General features: G+C 41.2%; 1 protein-coding gene across 1 annotated transcript in view; it reads left to right on the top strand.

Moving 5' to 3' along the window:
- Positions 1-16,176, top strand: part of SCN8A (sodium voltage-gated channel alpha subunit 8) — a 222,046-nt gene that overhangs the window by 123,496 nt on the left and 82,374 nt on the right. Inside the window, exons 4-8 of the mRNA XM_069092525.1 lie at positions 28-117; positions 734-862; positions 2,875-2,966; positions 10,879-11,100; positions 13,761-13,824. Coding sequence (XP_068948626.1) covers positions 28-117; positions 734-862; positions 2,875-2,966; positions 10,879-11,100; positions 13,761-13,824 — 597 coding nt within the window. The remainder of the gene's footprint in view (positions 1-27; positions 118-733; positions 863-2,874; positions 2,967-10,878; positions 11,101-13,760; positions 13,825-16,176) is intronic.

The raw sequence follows: 16,176 nt of genomic DNA, 5'->3' as shown, positions 1-16,176 counted from the left end.
GTGTATTCTCCCTTGACTACTTCCCACAGTATTTAGCATGATCATTATGTGCACTATTTTGACCAACTGTGTATTCATGACTTTTAGTAACCCTCCAGACTGGTCGAAGAATGTGGAGTAAGTAACTGATTTCTTTCTTATTTCTTATCTACCTTGATTTCTCCTTCAAGGCCAAGAAAGTAGCTACCACCTCTTCACTATTTTGTAGGGAAAGGTGATGATTAGTAAGATATTCAAGCAATGTTCTAAGCTCCTTAGGGGGGAAAAAAAACTAAACTAAAAGGAAATAAAATCTAGCAAACTATACCCCCACTCCCACCCCTGTGCTTACCTATGGCCTTCATTTGGCTCCCTGTCTGTCCCTCCGCTCTTACCATGCATTACATTGGGTCTCCTCCTATACTTTCTTCTAAATATAATTAGATTTCCTGTCCGGCCTCCCTCCCACCCCAAAGTTCAGAGTACCTTGGTGCCTGCTGCCTCTCCTAGGTTCAGAACCGCGTACTTGGAGCTTCCTTGGAGGGCAGCATGGAGGCGCTTCCTTGCATATATACAGCTCTTGGTTTGAACATTTTGTTATACTATCAGAGGTCTCCTTTTCGCCTGTTACTCTTTCATCTTTTGGGGGTGGGAGGGATTAAGTGATATGAATATTAATTGAAATGGCCAATTATGGCTTTTTCTGTTCTTTAAAGAAAACACATTATCCTCAATCCACTCGTTTCTGTGACAGGTACACGTTCACGGGGATTTATACATTTGAATCACTTGTGAAAATTATCGCCAGAGGTTTCTGCATAGACGGCTTTACATTTTTACGGGACCCATGGAACTGGTTAGATTTCAGTGTCATTATGATGGCGTAAGTTTCTTGTTTACTTTGTTGTTCTAAGTATGATTGTGCCTCTTGTGTATGATTGTGGAGGGGGTATGTGTATGTGTGAGTGACTATGCAGTAACTCTGCCCAAATGAAGATGGAACGTCGTGGTCTGGACAGATCAAACAAAGAAGACTCCACTCTGCCTCCCCACTCCTTTTCTTCTCCTTCCTGCCTGACCACTAGGGGGGCTTGGTGAGGACCCAGAGGGGACTGGAAGTGGGGGAGGAGGGTAGAGGGGCTGGGAAAGGGGGAGTGGGGGCGAATTTCCTGAGTCTGTTTTGTTATGTATGTTTCCAGGAAGGAGATGCTGGGGATTTTAAGAGGCAAGATCCTAACCCACAAATCTCAAACCAATCACTTCCTGAAGGAGGAAGAGACTTTTTGTTGCTAACAGAATGAAGGGGACTGACTATTTTAGCCATGTTTTAGGGTCTTAGAAGATTTCTTACTCATGACCGATGGCATTCCTTATTCCTGTGTGTCTGGTGCACTTAGTGGTTTATCACTGAAAATGCATTTCCTTGAAAAACTGAACTGACAATGGAGAATATTTAATGGTTTTTATTTTTTCTTTCCAGCTTTTAATTTTCCTAGGGTGTGCATTGGGAGGGAGGTGGGGAAGAAGGGTGGCATACAGGGGGTATTGTATCTGTTACTCATGTGGGTAGAGTAATATGCTCCTGCTGTAATGTGAGAAAAGGAGTGATGAATGAGACCCATTGAACTGAGAGCTCTGCCTGGAAGGCTGCATTTCCATTGCATTGAGGTTATGAATGTATTTCCCCTGTTGAAAATGTACACTGGCTTGTATTTTTAACTCGTGTCTTTGCCCTCATTTTCAGTAATACAAGCCATGTTGTCATAATCCAAACAGATGGCCAATGTATATCCAGGAAACTGGTGGCGCAGTGGTTAGAATGCTGGGTCTGGAGTCAGGAAGACCTGAGTTCAAACCTGGCCTCAGATACTCACTAGCTGTGTGACCCTGGGCAAATCACTTACTGCTGTCTGCCTCAGTTTCCCCATCTGAAAAATGAGAATAATAATCACTCCTACCTCCCAAAGTTGTTATGAGGATCAAATGAGATAATAGTGTGAAACACTTTGCTAACCTTAAAGTGCTCTACAAATGCTGTAGCTAAAATGAAAATTTTTAAATGAAGTACATCTGGGTGATAAAATGAGCATGTGCCCTTATACCATGATTGGAGTTTTCCTGTGTACTGCTTTCATATGTCATAGATCAGACCTTTGTCTGTTGGCATGTCCACAGTCCCTGGGTAAAGGGTTTGCAAACATGTAGACATGTTTAATGTTGTCCACTGTGGAACTCATATTTTAAGCCTGTTTTGGCAGGAAACCACACAATTGAATTTTGCCCCCTCCCTTTGCTTTACAGTTGTTTGCAAGAGATCCAGCTCCTTTCTGTCTCCCTTTTAAATTCATTTTAGAAAGAAAAGAGTAGAAAGCAAAACAGTTCTGATAAGAAAATCACAGGGCTCGTGCCAGGAGAAAGCCTTACTAACCTAGCTGCCTCCATTCCTCTGAAGTTCCAAAGTTCTTTTTATTTCTGGACTTTCCCTTCCTGGATGTTTCTTCCCTAATGTGGTTTAACTTGTGTTTACATTTTTAACCTCTTTCCTTTCCAAGAATGCAAAAGATAAAATCCTAGTATCAGCCCCTCCTTCCCCCCTGTTCCCAATACCTTGCCCGGTGGTACCATTACAAGTCACCTCTGGTTTGATTCTGCAGGTATATAACAGAGTTTGTAAACCTAGGCAATGTTTCAGCTCTGCGCACTTTCAGGGTACTGAGGGCTTTGAAAACTATTTCAGTAATCCCAGGTAAGGCGGCCTGGGGTTGGTGTTAGGTGTTGGGGTAGGGCCCTGCTGTGACGTACTGTACTTTTTGTTTTGTTGTGCTTGTTGTTTTGGTTTTTATTTTGGTGTGTGTATTTGTCATTTGTTTTTGTGTGTGACCTCCCTTACTGCAGATATGTGACAGAGTTTGTGGACCTGGGCAATGTCTCAGCGCTGAGAACATTCAGGGTTCTCCGAGCTTTGAAAACTATCTCTGTAATTCCAGGTGAGAACATTTAAACCCAATAGCACTTTTTGGGGGGTCCCATTTCTTCATTCCCCTACATTTTCCTATCTGCCGCATTCTGAAATGGCACATACACATTTGGTTGTGCGCTTGGCAATATGCATGACTGCCAGGAGGTCTCTGACGTGGCTCTCTCTGCACATTTTAGGTGTCGGGCTCTCACTTTACTTGCCAACCGCTGCACCATCCAGGCTGATTGGGGTGGGGGCTTGGGGGATTGCCCAGGGTACCTTGGTAGATCTTTCCACTGCTATACGTGATTTTTTTTTAAAGCATGCACTTGAGAAACCCTTGGATCTTAGAATATGTGTAAAATTGCCTTAAAACTAACTCTTCTCTGGGAATAAGATATTTGCTTCTTATCCCTGTGGAATTAGAGTATTTCAACATTAACCATCATTCCATTGCTTGCAACTGATAGGCTTTCTATGGCTTTGCTCATTGACTATTGCTTTGACTGTTTCCTTTGCTCAATGACTATTATTCATGTGACCATATGCACTGTTATTACATTTATAAAATTGTTGAATAAAAGAGACTAAGGCAGATTATCTAATCCAGTCCAGTTGACAAATTTAAGGACCTTGGAGTTGGTGAAAATGTTTACCCATTCTACCTTAATTTTACTAAGCCCTACCCTCTTCATTCATTCCATTACTGCTCATTTCACTGAAATAAGAGAACGTAGTCATAGCCATACATGTTTAGGGTTCACTTACAAAATTCCCCATGAAAAAGGGCAATAGGGACTATAAAAAGCCAAGGTAAGTTCTGGGAGATGCACTTCAGTGCAAGTGGAAAGAGAGATGGAAGAAAGATAGGGTGAGTCTGAAGGATAGTAAAAAGAGAGAATGAGCAAAGACTGGTGAGGAAAAGCTGGTGGGGAGATGGAAGAGAGCTGGCTGAAAATCCCATCAGTGATTTTACCGGATTTCTTTTATATTTACTGCCACAAGACAGTGTTGTACCTAAAGATGGACTTTTTTTCAATTCTTCTGATTCAGTGAAGGAGATTTTATAATTTTATAATTTCTAGGGGCAGGGGGGAGGTGTCTAAACTACTAGCATAAAATGCATATGTGAAGTTGGGTTAGTTCCAGCAGTTTTTTAGGAGTTCTTCTATATTAGCTGTGATCTCAGTAGCCATTGAAGAAGTAGGTTCGTAAGCATGGAATAATCATATGCCCTGCTTGGGTTGGTTTTTACCCTGGTAAAACTCCTACTTGGGAAACCTGCTTGTCATTCTCCTTCCAGCACTTTCATAGAAGATCACACTGCCCTGGAAAAGGTGTTACAGAACTGGGATTCTGTGAGAAGAACAGTAGTGGTTGGGCCTTGGGGAAGTCACTTATACCTTTGGGGACGTGGTTGTTTCTATTTAAAATTGGTGGCATGGAAAGGACTGATAAGTGAGGGTGATTGATGGAACCAGAATGAAACCTTTGACTATCAGTGAGGGATCTTTTACTAAATCATAATAAGTTTGTCATTTGGCAAGAAGTTTGAACAGTTGAGATTTAATCATCATTTTAAATTCATTTCAAATGAATCCTGTGCTCCATTCTAGGCCCATTTCACTACAGCCAGGTGCTTGCATTTTAACTTTCAAATTATTCTTTATCTTAATGGCACAGTGGATAGAGCATTGAGCCTGTAGTCAGGAAGACCTGAATTGTATCCACCCTAGGACACTTACTAGCTGTATGACCCTAGGCAAATCACTTAATCTCTCTTTGCTTCAATTTCCTCAAATGAAATATGGGAGTAATATGACTGTAAGGCCATGGTCATGATTTCTGTGTTATTTTCATTTTAAACTAGATGAAAGCCAAAATCACTCTAACCTCAGAGATTATTTCAGGTTCAAAAGAAAACATGTGGTGAGTTTTCATTTTTTTTTTTTTTGGCCTATCATGACACATATCTAGTCAGTGAGATAGAGGAAATTAAATTAACAGAAATCATTGTCTTAGAGGTTCATTCATAGTAGGGCATGATTCTAAGAATGTGAGTTTGGGAATTTTCTGAAATCCCAAAAAAGGATTGTGCCCAAAGAATTTCTAGTTCCCTTTCTTCTAGAACAATTTTAGAAAAATAATAGTGGAGTTAATCAAAGTACAATGACGTTTCCTTTCCCAAAGTAATTGGTATTGATTCAGCACACTTTTTGGGTACCATACTGTTTTATTAATACTAATAAATAGCTCATAGGTCATTCATAAGGTCACAAGATAGAAGTGGAAGAGGAATTTCAAAAAATCATCTGGTACCATTATCTTCATAAAAGAATTCTAGGGATAAAGACTTTTCAGCTCCCTTTGCAACCCATTCCTGTATTTTTTATCATTCTGAAAGTGAAGATGAGTCATAGCCAGATAACTTTAGTAGAACTCCAGAACTGAATTAATGTCCTACCTTAACCCTGCCTACTGGAATGAAGTCTTTCCTGTCCTTTAGGATCATTTCATAAAGGAGCTTCCACCTTTCAGCATCCACACTCTTAATAACTGCTACCTCCCCATCTGTCCTTGGGGCAAGGGTACCATATGTCATGTCTTGGGGCTCAAAGATGCCTTTTAGGGCAGCTAGTTTAGCCGCCATCTTCAAACAGAACCTCCCAAACTAAAGAGAATCTCTCCTATGTTTATAGACCTCTACCCACTGTCCCATACCTTCCTTCTAACCTTTCTAAATCCCTCATTCTATGGTTTCAGCAAATCCCTGTTCTTTCTTTGGTAAAGATGGAGAAAAGATAACATATAAAATAGTGCCATTAACTAAGCTTCACCTTAGCTTTTTCTTCTTTATATATTTCCTCTTTTAAAATTGTGGGCTTCTTAAAGACAGGATTCTTTCCCTTTCTTTGTATCCCTAGAGCTTAGCATAGCACCTGGCACATAGTAACCACTCAATAAATGATTACTGACTGTTAGACTTATATTGAATAATTCCATTGGCCTTTGACCTACAGTCAGAAGGACTTAGTGAGTTCTGATGTGACTTTTTAATTGTACTCCTGTATTTTCAGTTTCCCTTATATCTTTCTTAAATATGCCTCTCTAATCAGGACCCCTGACTCTGAAAGGGATTCTGACTTCCTTAGGAAGCATTTGTTATTCTTTCTATTGGTATATTCTAAATCAAGTTTAACAGTTTTTTTTTCCTCTTGGGGAGTGATTTTTTATTTTATTTTGCCATGAGAGATTCAGGGAGAGGGCTGTTGGCCCCTCTCCTGCTGGCAAATTCAGGAGCTCCTGTGGGGATAGGGAAGTGTGTGGGAAGTCTCTAATCACTGCCAAGAACAAGGGGGTGCCATTTACATGGCTGCCCCAGAGTGACCTTGGAGGCCCTCATAGGACAGGGATATTAGAGCACATTTAGTCATATGATTGAGGAATTCCAAGGTTCACTCAGGGAGTAAATGTTAGTTAAATGCCTCTAATGAACAGTACACAGTGATCAACACTGAGGGGAGATCACTGAAACACAGTCTATACTCCTGGAGCTTTCATGGGATGAGTAGGGTTAGTGGTAGGGTTGTACTGCTTAAGTGGGGTTTTCAAACTTTTCTCACCCTGAAAATCCTGATGCCAGGATTTGGAACCAGATAGAATAGTTAGAAACAATTCCTTATAGTTATATAGTGCCTAAAATTGTTTAATGCATTTTTCCATCTGTTATCTCATTTGATCTCCAGAAATAGCCCTCTGAAGCATATATTTTTGTCTCCATTTTGCAGTTGAAGTAACTAAGTCTCAACAAGGTTAATTGCCAAAAGTCACATAGCTAATTAGTGACAGAAATGGCATTACACTCTGTTGTTATTTCTTCAATACTGCCCGGCCCATAGCAAAGAAGTCAGACTGTAGGAGTCATGATGGAATGGTTTGTTTCTTAGGTCTCTAGGCAAGTCCTATGATGGCATGACAACTTCTTAGTTTACCAAGCAGCTCTCCAGAGGAAAGAATTTGGGACTGGACTTTTCTAGGAAACCATTTGTCAGTTTGTAGGTTATTTATGGGAGAACAGTAGAACTCTCCCATAAATAACAAAATGTTCTTTGTGCCCCTACAGTTCTACAATACGAGAATATAGAACTAATCTGCCCTTCAAAATCATGTCTGTTTACAGCCATGTGCTTTAGGGCATCTTATCATTTGAAGTTTTCCTCCTCTTCTAAAATCTATCAATAGGCCCAAATGTAAGGAAGCTGAAAAGCTGTATTTTTCAGTCAGTCCACAAGCATTTATTAAATACTTATTAAATTCTAAGTACTGAGGATACAAGGAAAGACAGAAATACATTCTCTGCCCCCAAGGAGCTCACATTCTAATAAGGGAGACAACTTGCAGACAACTATGTATGTCTAAGTTTTCACAGAGGGAGGTACTAGGGGAGGGGATAGGGATAAAGAGGGAGTCTAGGAAAGGCCTCTTGTATAAGATATGACTTGAGCTCAGTCTTGAAGGAGGCCAGAAAAGTGAAGAGGCAGCTGAAGAGGGAGAAACGTTCCCAACAAGGAGGACAGCCAGTACAGAGACATGGAGACAGGAAAAAGAAGAAGGCCAATGGCATGGAATCACGTTGTATGTGAAGGGAAGTAAGTATGAGAAGACTGGCAAGGTAGGAAGCACTCAAGTTGTGAAGGGCTTTCTTTGTAAGCCAAATGGAGGCCTTAATCTTTTATCCAGGAGGTACTAGGGAGCCATGTGAGCTTACTGGGGGGTTGGGCAGCTGAGAGAGCAGACCTGTATGTACTTTATTTAGTAGCTGAGTACAGGATGGGGTAGAGTCAGAGAGAGACTTTAATCAGGGAAATCAACCAGGAAGCAGTTGCAGTATTATAGAAGAGCCAGTATGAGTGGAGAGAAGGAGGGGACGTATGCCAAGGATGGTATGAGCACTGACACGACGAGACTTGGCAACAGATTGGTTGTGTGAAGTGAATACAAATGAGGAATGAAGGAAGGTGGTGAGGTTGTAAGCCTGGGAGGATGGTGCTGCCCTTGGCGGTAATCGTTTGGGACGAGGGAGGTTGGGCTGAAATAGAATCAGTTCAGTTTTGGTCTGAACAGTGCAGGCTTTCGTGCTGAGTCTGCAATGTCCTAGAGGTCGTTGGTAATGCCACATTGGAGTCTAGGAGAGAGGTTAGGGCTTGATAAGTAGGTAGAATCATTCATAGAGATCATCACTGAATCCACAAGGGGGAGAATAGGAAAGACTCTACCCAATCTTAATAGGACTATAGCTCTATAGTTGGAAGGGACCTCAGAGGCCATCTAGGCCAACCCCTTCATTTTATAGATGAAGAAACTAAAGACCCAGGGAAATTAAAATGAAATGCCTAACATGTCAGGGGTGAGAGCTGAGCACAGGGTCCTCTGTCTCAAGAGTAAGTATTCTTTGCTAGAAGGATTAAGGGTGTCTGTGGCTGTGACGCCTCTCCTATTCGTCCAGAACTCAATTTGTAGGGTATTCTCGAGGGGAAGAGTTTCGTGTCTGCCTCTCTCTTTATCTTTGGATTTGCCATGACATAAGTATTGAGCATAGAGGAAAGGTGAAGATGGACATGACAAACCACTCCAGTATTTTTTCCAAGAAAACCCCAAAATGAGGTTAGGAAGCATCGGTCACAGCTGAACAATAACAGCAACATAGAAGAGAGAGTATTGATCATAATTGCCATGATACTAAAACTTTTGATGAATAGATACCTTCCCATCAGCCTCCTTTAGATTTCAGCTATCCAAATGCAAAGAAAGACATAGGAAAAGTCAGTCAACGACCAGAAAGCTTATTTTAAGTGCTCACAGTGTGCCAGTTACTGTAGCAGGCACTGAGGGTGAAAAGAAAGGCAAAAGAACAAATGTCGCATCCCCCCCATCGAGGAGCTTATGTACTGAGGTGGGGGAGGGGCCATAGAAAAACCACATCCAATAAGGTGCCATGCAAGGTAGATAGAGTAGGAGGGTAACCTTAGAGAGGAAAACTCAAGGACTTGGGGAGAAGAGGGTGGTCCTCCTATGGACGATGGCATTGAAGCTGAGTTTCAAAGAAGCCAAGAAAATGAGGGAGAACATTCCAGGCATGGGGGACAGACAGTACAGAGGCATGGAGGCGGGAGATGGGAGTGTCCTGGGCAAGGAACAGCTAGCAGACTAGCACTGGTGAGCCATAGATAGCGTTTATGGAGGGGGTAATGTATCACTCAGTTCCACCCACAATAGCAGTAGTATCTTCAAACTAAAATGTTTAATTAAAATAGCTTATCATTGCTTCATATGCATCATCTTTATTTTCACCATATTCTTATAAACAGAGAGCTCTTATGTACTGTACCAAGAAGTTATATATATATATAAACTTGATTAGCATCACACCGGCCAAGCAGAGATTAGGAACTGAGGTCTCTTAATTCTTAGTCTAATCATCTTAAGGTAGATGTGGAGTAGGGGCTGTGTATCTAGGCTCATTTCCCATCCCCCTCCCTGCCCCTTTCAGCCCACTTTCTATTTAAAAAAATTTTTTTTATTTACTTTTAGTTTACAACATTCAGTTCCACAATCCCTTGAGTTTCAAATTTTCTCCTCCTCCCTCTCCTCCCCCCCCCCCCATGGTGGCATGCAATCCAGTACAGGTTCTACAAATACCTTCACACTAAACATTAGTCTAGTTGTAAAGAAGAATTATAACCAGTAAAGTGAACAACGAGAAAGAAGAAGCAAAACTAAACTAAGCACAAAAGAGAGAGAGCAGGCAGTTTGCTTCATTCTCCATTCAGACTGTAGTTCTTTCTCTGGATATGGATAGCCCTTTCCATCATGAGTCTTTTGGGGTTGTCTCCTAATCTTGCATTGCTGGGAGGAGCCCAGTTAGTCGTCACAGATACCATGTGTCTGTAATTGTGTACAAAGTTCTCCTGGTTCTGCTCTCCTCACTCAGCATCAGTCTATATAAGTCTCTCCACCACCTTGTATTTTAATGCTGGAATTTACTCCGTGTTGCTGTTAAACATGCCCCAAAGATTAATGTGTGACTGCAGACCTATTTTCATTGGGCCTTATTTGGGCAGTTCAACTGCGGTTTCAAATTCGAACCATGGTTTGATCCTAAATCTGCAATTTAAGTGATTATTGGCATTATTTTTTATTTTTAGGTTACAGAAAAGGTCAGCTAGGGAAGTCAGGGCATGCTTTCAAAAGAGAAAGGAAATAGCAGAAAGAGAAATTGCCTTTAAGAGCAAATGTAACACAAGGATTGGATCATGGTTGGAGTCGGCTAGGTGAGGTAGTGCTTGGGCTCTAATGTGGCCTGCATTTCCTCCACTGTGAGATGGAGATTATAATAATACTCATCTCTCAGCATTGTTGTGGGGACGGGACATAATGAGTTAATCGTTGGAAGTACTCTGAAGACTTCTCATCGCTACAGAAATGCGAATTATCGTTGTTGCTGTCCTTATCTTTGTTATTATGGACCCAGTCCTGCAGCTAGCGTGGGAGTTTGGGAACTCTTGGGAAAGCCGTCATGTATTATTAGCACCTTATCTTCCCTATAGCTTCTATTCTATCTTGGGTTTCCCCATAAAGTAAAGAGAAAAGAGTGTTTCTAATTACAAAGGGGCCCTGGGTTAGCAGTGGTGACAATTTTTTTTTCTCTAAATATTGTTGAGCTTAAAATAAAACATCCTCTCCTGCTCCTGTTCCCAAGTTTGCTAGTGATGTCATATTTTGAAGCATAAAGACTCATGCCTCTCCATTACTGCTATACAAAATGAGTTGCTGTTGGTTAAAGGGTAGGCCTGGCTCAGTACTGGAGAAGACTGGAAGGGAGGCTGGGAGGTTGGGAGGGCCAGAGAGTTAGTCTGATTTTGATGTTTCTCTCTCCTCAGGTCTGAAGACCATCGTAGGAGCCCTTATTCAGTCAGTCAAGAAGCTGTCTGATGTGATGATCTTAACTGTATTCTGTCTGAGTGTCTTTGCCTTGATTGGACTACAGTTGTTCATGGGCAACCTGCGGAACAAGTGTGTTGTGTGGCCCATCAATTTCAATGAGAGTTTCCTTGAAAATGGCACCAAAGGCTTTGACTGGGAAGAGTATATCAACAACAAAAGTAGGTATTCCCCTCTTTGTAGGAAGGACACAGTTTTTCCTGGCTTGCATGGTCAGAAAATCTGTACTGGGCTTGGAACGTGAATATTCCAAGAAGGACAGCATCGGACTACAACAAATGTAAATTATTTAAAAAACAAAAAACTAGAAGGAAGTCAAGCACTAATTAATTAATTTGTGATTAATATGTGATTCCTCACAGCAAAGAAGCAGGAGACAACTGAGATAAGACTCTCGTGTGTGTGTGTGTGTGTGTGTGTGTGTGCATGTGTGAGCGTATGTGTATTCAGATGTCTTTGCTATCAGATGTTCTTACTTAATTGTTTTCTTTGTGAAAAGGGAAGATTCAATCTGAAGGGGGTGGATTTTTATGTAAAGACCAATGGCACCAGTAAAATGTTTCATTTGTTTTTTGTTTTGTTCTTGAGAAGGAAGCAGCAGAGGATAGCCTTGATAAGTTATAGGAATGTCTGTTCAGTAATCTGTTCACAGCTGTTAGAGATGACCTGGGAAGGTCATCCAAGTCATCTCCTTAAGAGCCAGATAGCACTCAAACTTTATCAGAATAGTCATTGTCTTGGCTTTTCCCCTTTAAAATATTCAAAGAAAGAGGCCTTACGTTTTCCCTTGAAGAAGAGTTGCCCTGAGAGTTTTTTTTCTCCTAGCTCTAAGTATGATTAGTGTAATCTTCTCTCATCTGCCCTCCTTCCCTGTCATCTTTTACCTGTTGTAGTTCATCTACTTTCTACCTACCTCATTGAAGTGCTGTGAAGGTTTTTGTGAACTTTAAAGCGTCATGTTAGAAGTGTTGCAGATTTTATTGGTGAGAGGTCTTCAATGGCCAGAGAGCAAGGGAGTTACCCTTCCATGCAACTGCTGAGGAAGGAATGTTCCTGAGGAACAATCATGCTTTGAGAGTGTTTTTCCAGAGAGGGGAGCTTCATGGCCTCTTCATTAAAGGGAGATCATTTAAGAGAGACTAATTTAGAAAGAACCCATGTTGAGTTAAGAAAATTAATTAATCTCACTTCCAGCTAGACTTTGGACTGAAAGTGCTGTTTGATCATGTTGATAGCAGGGCAGTGCTATTGACCATTGTTTAACATGCTGTATTCAAGAGAACTAGGAAAGCAGATTTATAAATAAAGGGAAGAGTTAGTGATAGAGGCCGTTGGGTAGAACAGGGGATAGAGTAATAGGCCTGAAAAGTCAGGAAGACCTGAGTTCCAATCCAGCCTTGCTCACTTGCTGTTGTGTGACCTTGAGCAAGTCACTTAACCTCTGTTTGCCTCAGCTTCCTCATCTGTAAAATGGAGATAATAGCATCCACATCCTAGGGCTATTGTAGATCAGATGAGAGAGTAATTATAATTCGCTTAGTATGATGTTTGGCATATAGTAGGTGCTTAATAAATGCTTGTTTCTTTCCTTCCTTGTCCCTATCTTAGCCTCTTCTTTTGGAAGTCTAGGTAGAGTTGCATATCCGTAAGAAAGTGATAGGGGGCAGCTATGTGGCGCAGTGAATACAGTACTGGCCCTGAAGTCAGGAGGACCTGAGTTCAAAAGTGACCTCAGACACTTGACACACTTACTAACCGTGTGACCTTGGGCAAGTCATTTAACCCCAATTGCTCTGCCTTCCCCCCTCCAAAAAGCAAAAAAAAAAAAAGACAAAGAAAAAGAAAGTTATAGGAAGGATACTCAAAGGGAATATTAGGGAAAGAGTAACTCCTCTTCCAGAGCAAGGTACATCTGTGATTAGTAGTCTGCGGAGATGCCTAGTACTAGAACAGGGATGGAGGAACAGAAAACAGTTGAATTCAGAAAATATATTTGTGTTCCACTGTGACTATGGCCTAGATTTGGGATGTTGATGGGGGTAGGGTGATGGTGATAAAAATACACACACGTGTATGTATGTGCATATATACATGTGTATTTCAACATTCCCAAACTAGGTTCTATAGAACCCTACCATATTGCATAGTATGAATAAGGGTTCCATGAGAAAATTTCAATCCTAATGATATTCCTCATTCTGAAAGGATATTGTGTTAAATTATAGATCAAGATATAGTTACAGAAATACTTATCTGTGGCAGTTTTTCCTATATGAAAATAGTCTTAAGTTCTTCTATGTTGTTAAAAAAATTTCCTCAATGTCTTTTTATCCTGGGGACAGTGCATATATTTTGAAGTACCATGGACTGTCATTTATGTAGTATGTCTGTGTATTTCAGAGTCAGTAGTGTGTTGTGCCAAGTTAGTTTGAGAAGTACTTCATGATCTCAAGAATCTTTAAGCAAAGACTTATCAGTACATGTCATATGCAGGTAAATCCATAGTGGAAAGAAATTATCATTTCATTGTTTTTTTTTTAAAGCAGTTGGGATTAAGTAACTTGCCCAAGGTTACACAGCCAGTTTTTTTGTGTGGGTGTTAAGTATCTGAGGCTGGAACCGATCCCAGGTCCTCCCAACTCCGGGGCCGGCACTCTTACTCATTGCGCCACCTAGCTGCCCCATATCATTTCATTGTTAACAGGAAAGAGTTAAACTTATAAGGACTGAAAATATTTGGGGCAAAATATATTTTTGCTGAAGATAAGATGCTTATTTATCTAAATATGTCTAATTCATTCTCTTCATTTCAAATTTTTAGCCAATTTTTACACCATACCTGGCATGCTAGATCCTTTACTTTGTGGGAACAGTTCTGATGCTGGGTAAGTAACCCATGTGGTTGTTTTCTCCTCCCTTAAAATAATCTGTTTCAGATTTGGTTGAAGATGGATGACATTTTCACATGTGTTTTCCTTTGAGTGGCATGAGGGGAAAAAAAAGAACAGACCCTTGGACCTGACTGGATTTGGGTTTTTATGTCCTACCATTTACTTACCCCCAATGCTTTCCTTTCCTCATTTGTAAGATACTTGCCCTGCCCAAATCACAGAACTGAGGTGGGGAATCAGACAACTTGTGAAAGTGCTTTGTAAATTGTAAAGAATTTGTCGTCCTATAATAGTAGAGGTGTAATCCTTGCTTGGAGGCAACACTGCATTCTCGAAGGCTTTGCTAGTGGAGAGTTGTAAGCACTGGTGATCTCTACCATGCCAACATGGGGATGTTCCCAGCAACAGTCATGGCAGCCCATGAGAGGGGCAGCTAGGTGACTCAGTGAGTAGAGTGATGAGCCCGGAGTCAGGAAGACCTAAGTTCACACTGGCCTCAGACACGTACTAGCTGTGTGTGATCCTGGGTACATCAGTTAACCCCTTTTGCCACAGTTTTCATTATCTGTAAAATGCGCCAGAGAAGGAAGTGGCAGACCACTCCAGTGACCCAAATGGGGCCACAGAGAGCAAGACATGACTGAACAACAACAGCATACAGCCCATGGGACAGAGGAAAATATTAAATGGCCTGGTTTTCTTAGAAGGACAAATAAGTAGAGTTGGATTTATTGTACATTCCAGAAGAAACCCCATTATTTCATGCAACATTTTTAGTTTTTATGGCATTTGTCAATAGATTACCATGAAACTAATGGCAACTGATGTACTGTTATCAGTTGCAAAGGATAAAGAAATTCAATAAAAAATGTGATAAGGGGCAGTTAGGTGGCGCAGTGAATAGAGCACTGACCCTGGAGTCAGGAGGACCTGAGTTCAAATCAGGCCTCAGACACTTAACACAAAAACTGGCCATGTGACCTTGGGAAAGTCACTTAACCCCAATTGCCCTCCAAAAAAAAAAGAGTGTGATAAGATCCTCCAGATTAAATCAACATATAGTTTGATGCTCTGTGAGTTCATTGTAAAGGTAGAGGTGGGGAAGGATAGTGAAAAATATGTTTCAAGAGTAAGAAATGGGAGACTTGATAACAGCAAGAACTTTGTTCAGTGACCCCCTACTTACTAATATCTAGCAAGGCATAAAATGAGGGTATATAGCTCATCTAAGTCATTCTCCCTGGTGATAGAGGAGGCCCTGGACTGACAACATGTCTAAGAGGGATTCTGTATGAATGGTGAGTTCTCTGGATGCTCTCCAGGGCTTAGTATGTTGCATGGCATATTGTGAGCATTTAATAAATGTTTGTTGTCTGACTGACTGATTATGAACATTATGGTGTTTGTATCAGGCCTCAGAGCCTTCTAAATTAGATTAATATTTGGGTACAATTCATCAAGCCTTTATTAAGTGCCTTCTGTGGGCAAGGTCCTTGGACTAGGCCCTGGGAATTCAAAGAGAAATTCAAGTTAATATAAATATATGCAGGGGGTGGCTAGGTGGCACAGTAAATAGAGCACCGGCCTCAGACACTTAACACAAAAACTAGTCGTGTGACCTTGGGCAAGTCACTTAACCCCAACTGCCCTCCAAAAAGCAATGCGTACACACACACACACACACACACACACACACACACACACACTGATCTGGACCAATGGAGGACAGCATTAACAACTGTGGATATTAATCAGTCAGCAAGCATTTATTATTTGCTTCCTATGTGCCTGGCACTGTGCAAGGTGTTAGTAATACAGAGACAAAATTAAAACAGTTCCTGCCCTCAAGGAACATAGATTTTATCAGGAGAGATAGTATGTGCACATGTAAATGAGTACATTCAAGGTGTATGCATCGTAAGGCACGATAATTTCAAGGGGCTGGGCACTTGGGGATCAGTTAAGATCACATGTCAGACTTGACACCTGAGTTGAACTTTGAAGGAAACTAGGAATCCTAAGAGGCAGAAGTGAGGAGGGGGTGCGTTCCAGGCAGGTGTTGCCTGAGCAGAGGCATGGGGACTGGACGTGCAAGGCCATTCTGTGTGTGACAAATAGAAAACAGAACAGTTTGATGACCTCTAGAGCACAAGAAGGGAGGTAAGGTATGATGTGTCTGGAAGGATAAGGTGGAGCCCTGTTGTGAAGCACTTTAAATGCTAAGCAGGGATAATAGGGAGCCTTTGGAGTTTGCTGACAAGGAGAGTGATGTAATCAGACTCATATTTTAGGAATATTGCTTTGGTTGCTGTGCAAAGAATGTCATGGAGAGGGGAAAGACTAGAG

This window comes from Petaurus breviceps, unplaced genomic scaffold, assembly GCF_028583685.1.
Source record: "Petaurus breviceps papuanus isolate PSGF00001 unplaced genomic scaffold, PetGlider_PUasm1.0 191, whole genome shotgun sequence".
Taxonomy (NCBI): Eukaryota; Metazoa; Chordata; class Mammalia; order Diprotodontia; family Petauridae; genus Petaurus; species Petaurus breviceps.
Note: the sequence above shows the minus strand (reverse complement) of the source record. Positions and strands in the feature narration are given on the sequence as shown.